Genomic DNA, 6,535 nt, shown 5'->3' with positions numbered 1-6,535 from the left:
CATTCTATCCTACTCATTGGTACTGGTCATTGATACTGGAAAAATCGTCTCATTTGTTCCAGAACATGATCTGAACGAGTCGCACATACACCTGTAGACACCCACATTTTGCTTTACTTTAACCAACAATAACCTAATATATTGATCCATCCTCAAATTTTTTGAAAAAAACAAAATGATAAAGAGATGTACCTGGTGAGATGATTAGATCCGAAAAATTGAAAAATACCCTGATTAGTGAATTTAGTGTGTTAAATCCATGTGAGAACCCCCTCTATCATTGATTTATATGTTTTAGGTCATTAATATCTTGATCTGACTTTACGGATCATCAATCGGGACAAAATAAGCTAGGGTCACTTCATAGCCCGGACCCTGATTCCATTCCGAGACCCGATTTCCGTAAATCGTTAGATCAATGACAGATCTTGACCTGGGTCTCACCATCCAAAACCACCTAACCTCTCCTCTCATCCTAACCATCCAAACCTCACCTAACCTCACCTAACCTCTCCTCTCATCCTAACCACCCAAACCTCACCTAACCTCACCTAACCTCACCTAACCTTACCTAACCTCACCTAACCTTACCTAACCTCACCTAACCTCACCTAACCTCCTATCCCATTCTCCTATAAATACCCTCTCATCCCACCATCCAAGAAAAAGAAGAAAAAGAATCCCTCTCTTAGAAAATTCATCCCTCTCCCTCATCTCTTCAAGGGTTCGGCCATCCTTGCCGGATCGGGTGATACGTTGGGTGATATATATCAAAAGCAGTCATTATCAAGCAAGGAATCATCTTCAAGGAATTAAGATCAAAGAAAAATCAAACACAAAGTGGGTTTTCAAAGAGGTAGGCATTTATTTCAATTCTATGTAGGGTCTATTTTCATGCATATCTTTTACTTTAAAAGAAAAACCATGTTAGGAAGCATCTAGGATCAATCTTTACTCATTCTTCTTGATGGTAGACTTTGAAGTTATACATGTTTCCCTCTTCTCTTAACCCATCTTATCTTCATTTTTATTTTTCCCTAATGGTTCACACCCTGGTTCCCCCTGGTTAGCCTCTGGTTAGACCCTGGTTGCACCCAGGTTCGTTGCTGGTTGCACCCAGGTTCGATACTGGTTCGCACCCTGGTTCCCTGCTGGTTCGCACTCTGGTTAGACCCTGGTTGCACCCAGGTTCGTTGCTGTTTGCACCTAGGTTCGATACTGGTTCACACCCTGGTTCCCTGCTGGTTCGCACTCTGGTTAGACCCTGGTTGCACCCAGGTTCGCTGCTGGTTGCACCCAGGTTCCCTGCTGGTTGCACCATGGTTCCCCTGCGGGTTGCACCCTGGTTCCCTGCTGGTTCGCACCCTGGTGCACCCTGGTCCGCACCCTGGTTTGTACCCTGCTGGTTGCACCCTGGTTCCCCTGCTGGTTCGCACCCTGGTTCCCTGCTGGTTCGCACTCTGGTTAGACCCTGGTTGCACCCAGGTTCGCTGCTGGTTGCACCCAGGTTCCCTGCTGGTTGCACCCTGGTTCCCCTGCTGGTTCGCACCCTGGTTCCCTGCTGGTTCGCACCCTGGTGCACCCTGGTCCGCACCCTGGTTTGTACCCTGCTTCCTCCTAGTTAGACCATGGCTAGTCTCGGGTTTGCTCCTAACTTAGACCCGACTCACTTGACCCTAACCATTAACCCAATCCAACCTAACCATTAACCACACCTAAACCCATACCCATAAGCCTTAAACCCTATAACCATAGCCACACATCATACACCACATGCCTTTCATTCATCCACCCAACAGTACCCTCATACACCCCTACAATAGACCCGGCCAACCCAGTTAACCCGGCCATCGGGCCCATTCGGCCCAATTAATTCATTCCCCTTAAGAGCCGCTTTGCCCTATTGGTTCCTAAGATACTCCAACCACCCAAACCTCAAGCCGCACCCCAATCCACGCTCAACCAGTTCCAATCCAGTCTAAGCCAAGTCAACCCACACTTGACCTTGACCATTAACCCAATCCAATCCAACTCAACCATTAACCCCACCTAACCTGACCCTAGCACAACTCAACCGAGTCACATCAACCCAAGCCATACCTTTGTCCACTCACTGAGGCACACCATTTATCCATAAATCTGGTTACATTAAATCTAACCCAGCCAGGCCACCTGCAGCTTAAGTCAAATCGCCCCAATACAATCCATCCAAGTGGGATCCCAACCCAGCTCAACTGAGTCAACTCTAGCCAACCTCCCTAGTCGAGTTGACCCAACTCTCTAGTCGAGTATGCTCAACCTCTTTAACCGATTGGACTCTCCCCTTAGTTGACTCAATCCAATTCCTTAATCAACCCATCCCAATGCAACCGAGTCGCATTCGACCAAGTTGCGGCCTTCCATGTCACAACCGAGTCATTCCCCTATTCTACTAATGCCCTTTTACACCTAATAGAACTTCCTCCCTTTTGCCTAACCAAGTCATATCCCAACACAATCTGAGTCGCATGTCTGAATCCATTTGACCGAATCTCATAAGCCCGCCCATTTTGAATTCCCAAAATTCAAACCCTTGATGATTCCTATATGCTCAATTCTTTGATGCAAATTCCCAATTCCAAAATCCCATTGCTAAATCAATGTTTCTGAATCTCAAGTCCAATGCTCAAATACAAACCCGATTCCTGATCCAAATACCAATCCTGTTTTCCAAAATCCAAGCAACCTCCCCAGCGGAACTACGTGTGGCTTGATCCCCATCGCGGGGTACGTAGGCAATTTGGCACTCCCAAGTTCAATCGCACCTTTCTCTATCTTTCTCATTCCCTCACACTATTTCATCATCTCTTCCATCTTTTTTTTCACTAACCTCGAGAATTTAAATCGATTTGTCTTGTGTCTTTCGGAACCGTTGGATCACGGTTTCCGTCGTAAGGACCCTTAGAGCCCAATTTAGGAACACCGGTGTCGTGTCGTGTCCTAAGTTTTAGAGAGTCCTAGAGTTAGGAGTCCAGCCTCATCACGGACGCTTGCTATGTATAGCAACCGTGCCATAGGTCTAGTTACACTAGTCACCCAATCTTTCCCTAGGACAAGCCTAGTAAACTAGGATGTAAGGCAAACCTGCATTAGTCTAAGGGACCATTTGCATTTAGATGAGAATCATATAGCATCTTAGATGAAATCCTAAGATAATAAAATCCTCAACTTGAATTAAATAACTTCTCCTAAAACTGTTGAAACAGTCAATCCCGTCTAAGTCGGTGTCTTAGTTGAGTTAGGCATATGTAACTTAGCTTAGGTGCACCGAACTACGTCGACTCTGATCCCAGTGAGGCTTGGGTACGTAGGCAGCTTGGATGTCTGACGGCATACCACCCGCGAGTCGGCACCACAACAAATTGTGGTGTTTTGGATATTAATTTTCTTGTAAATGCTTAATCAAATCATTTAGGGCTTTCCATGAAATTAGAATTCTAGGAGAACTTTCACTTAGAATGAATCCAGACAAATTAATAAATCAAGATACACATCTAGGATTCACATTGAAATTAGATCATAGGATGCATGTCACTTAGTTCGCACATTAACATAGAGTTGAATGAGCCATTTAAAATAAATTTAAAAGAGTTAGCTTTTGGAATCGAAGACCGATTATCGGGCAGGAATGGTGCATGTGGCGGATAACTCCCCATACCTTCCATTCTCGTAACCAGGTAGCGAGTCTAGATTTCTGGTTAATTTCGGGTCCTAGATCCCACATCTAGGTGGCGACTCTGTCAGTCTCTTTCGTGTGGAATTCGGATTGCCTTAGTGATCCCAAGTTCACATGAAAGACGAATTCAAATCAATAATTAAATGCACACGCCAATCGCGTGGATACAGGAGACCAAGAGAGAGAGCGCGGCGGCTCGCGCCCCACCCCTCTCGCGGGATTCGGGTACCACAGTTTGGCGACTCTGCTGGGGACCACCTAACTTCATTAAAATTTCAAAAGATAATTCATTTGAATTTAATTTAATTGGCTCATAAAAACTCTATACTTGTTAGATTAGTTTGTCTTGTTTTATTTTCTCATCACACTTTACTCAAACTTAATCTAACAAAACCTGAAGGCATCATAGATTGCGCAAACATATTGCACACACTTACATTACTTGCATCTAAACTCTGCATCTCACGTGCACACACGTCCTATTTTAGGAACCCGGAGTGTTATCTAGCATGGTTGACTGGGATTTCATCACCTGGTGCCTCTGTGCTAGAGAAGCATTCCACCCTTAGCCTAGTACCATTATGGTACGTAAACGGATCTCTTGTTCACGTACTGATACGCCGGACACTGGTACAGTATATCGAACAGGGATTCGCGCTAAGGGAACTCTTGGCCTTACCCCTAGATTAACCCACACATGCATGTAGTATACGAACACATGTGCATCACGTGTGTGAGCCTAGTTTAGGATATCCTGCCTATTTGTGTCTAGATTAGGCCGTAGACCATCTTCCAATGGCTACGATCGGTCCTAGGTACACGAACAAAGTCATGAGTCGAGATCCTCTCTCCACTCCGCTTGATTAGGATTAGGGTTGATGCCTTCAGGTCACACTGTTAAAATGTGCGAGATTAAAAAAAAAATTTCCTTTAGGGGTTAGGATATAAATCCTATCATTTCCAAAGATCTCATAGGATTAGTCATTCTTGATCTATCCGTTGAAAGCAATCTTATGCTATCTCATCTAATCTTTCGATCGTATGCCTTTCATTCTTCTATCGTGTGATTCGATCATGTATTCATACTTTCCTTGTACTGGCAGGAACTTATCCCAATCTCGTGTTCATGTAATCCTGATCATTCTTATATCCCTTCTCTTGGCTTACGGGCACTATGTCTACTCGTACAATTCTTGATTGGATCCGTGGTACATTAAGAGAATCCCATATCTACGCCATAAGTGAACAAGAGAAAAATCTCTTCGGCTACGTGGCAACCATCAAGCTCGATTGGGGATTACTCTATGCCGCATCAGAGTGTTGGGATCCCGATCATCATGTCTTCCGTTTTGGCAACCAAGAAATGTGTCCCACCTTTGAAGAATGGTGTGCCTTATTGGAATATCCTGTGGATGGCCCTCTAGTGAAGCCATCCTGTGTTCCAGATTATCGTCCTTTGTTCCTTTGCTTGATGGATAATCCAGATGAATCCATGAACTCTTTCATGAAAGGCCAAGAAGTGTCCATGCAGCGACTGATTGACATTTACCCTCCTGTTGGATACATTGGTGCTGTTGATATTCAAAAAGCTCGACGGCGCGCTTTGAGATTCTGCTCCTTTGCTAGGTTCCTCACTGTCCAGCCTTCTCGCTTTGCGTCAGCTGTTCTTCTGGACCTCGTTGATCAAATGGATCGTGGCGCCAATCCAATTCCTACTATGCTTGCAGAAACTTTCAATGGATTGGATGATATGGCTCACCTTCGTGCCAGTTCAGGTCCAAGCTCTTATATTCGCTCTTTCGTTGGGTCTTTCTCAGGATGTCCTGCATTACTTCAAGTGTGGTTATGCCACAAGCTAAAAATTGCAGCTCCTGTCCATTTTGATCATACGTTATACACCTTCAGTGAATGGCGTCATGATGTTTCTTTCGATCATAAAAGCGATTGGGTTGAATGGTTAAATTCTCGCCAAGAAGATCAGATTTATTGGCAAATTCCCGGAATCCAAGAAGCTGTCTTCAACACCGGAGAAGCTAACTACGTTCGCCTTCTTGGTTTCAAAAAGACTTCCTTTTATGTTCCTGCCAGGATTCAGCGTCAGTATGGAAGGGAGCAATCCATTGTGCCTCCCCTTCATCATTTCTATCCGCCTGAGGGTCTCAAGCCCAAGATTGTCAAAGCTGTTTCATCTGCTTGGGATGCAAGAATCATCAAACCTTTAAAGGAGTCAGTTGAGGAAGATTGTCGTCCGAAGAAGAAGTCTAAAAAGAATGCTTAGTTCCATGTTTATCTTTGAAAGATTGAACCATGTACTCAAATTTTAATGATTGATCAATAAAGTCCATCCTTCTCTTTCATTATCTTTGTCTATGTGTGCATCATCGTCTATTCTTCTCTCTGATTTTAAAATATGTCTTTCGGATATAAGAGGGCAATAAACATCATAGCTAACCCTAATACTCCTTGGGTTCGGGTCTCTTCGCGGTTAGAGAGGAAATCTGTTTCTCCGCCACCTTCTCTAAGAACCCCAGCATCTCCTTCTTTCCCGTCCTCATCCTCACCAATGGCAGACAACCAAGATGGTCTTCCACCCGCTGCTATTACCGATACTCTTACCTTGATTCTCCAACAGCTTCAAGAACTCAAAGAAGAAAACCGAGTTATCAAGGCTCAGCTTTCTGAAAAGTTGGGACCGTCGTTGTCCAAGGATAAAGGGCCTATGCGCCAAGCAGCTACTCCAGTAGCACCTGCCCAAACAGTGTTCATCAATATCCCTGATAAAGTCGAAGAAGACTTAGAAAAAGAGCAGTACAGCGAGAA

The 6,535-nt window shown here is 44.5% G+C and overlaps 1 protein-coding gene across 1 annotated transcript; it reads left to right on the top strand.

The window, feature by feature from the left end:
• Positions 1–652: 652 nt before the first annotated feature.
• LOC143862657 (uncharacterized) lies at positions 653–6,072 on the top strand. Its single transcript, XM_077373725.1, has 2 exons — positions 653–856; positions 4,819–6,072. Exon 2 carries the CDS (start codon positions 4,890–4,892, stop codon positions 5,991–5,993), a length of 1,104 nt encoding a protein of 367 aa, XP_077229840.1. The 5' UTR covers positions 653–856; positions 4,819–4,889; the 3' UTR covers positions 5,994–6,072.
• The last annotated feature ends 463 nt before the right edge of the window (positions 6,073–6,535 follow it).

Source organism: Tasmannia lanceolata, unplaced genomic scaffold (assembly GCF_043159265.1).
Source record: "Tasmannia lanceolata isolate RefF3 unplaced genomic scaffold, GAP_Taslan_0.1 ptg000037l, whole genome shotgun sequence".
In the NCBI taxonomy this organism is placed as follows: Eukaryota; Viridiplantae; Streptophyta; class Magnoliopsida; order Canellales; family Winteraceae; genus Tasmannia; species Tasmannia lanceolata.
This window is presented reverse-complemented; position numbering and strand designations above follow the sequence as displayed.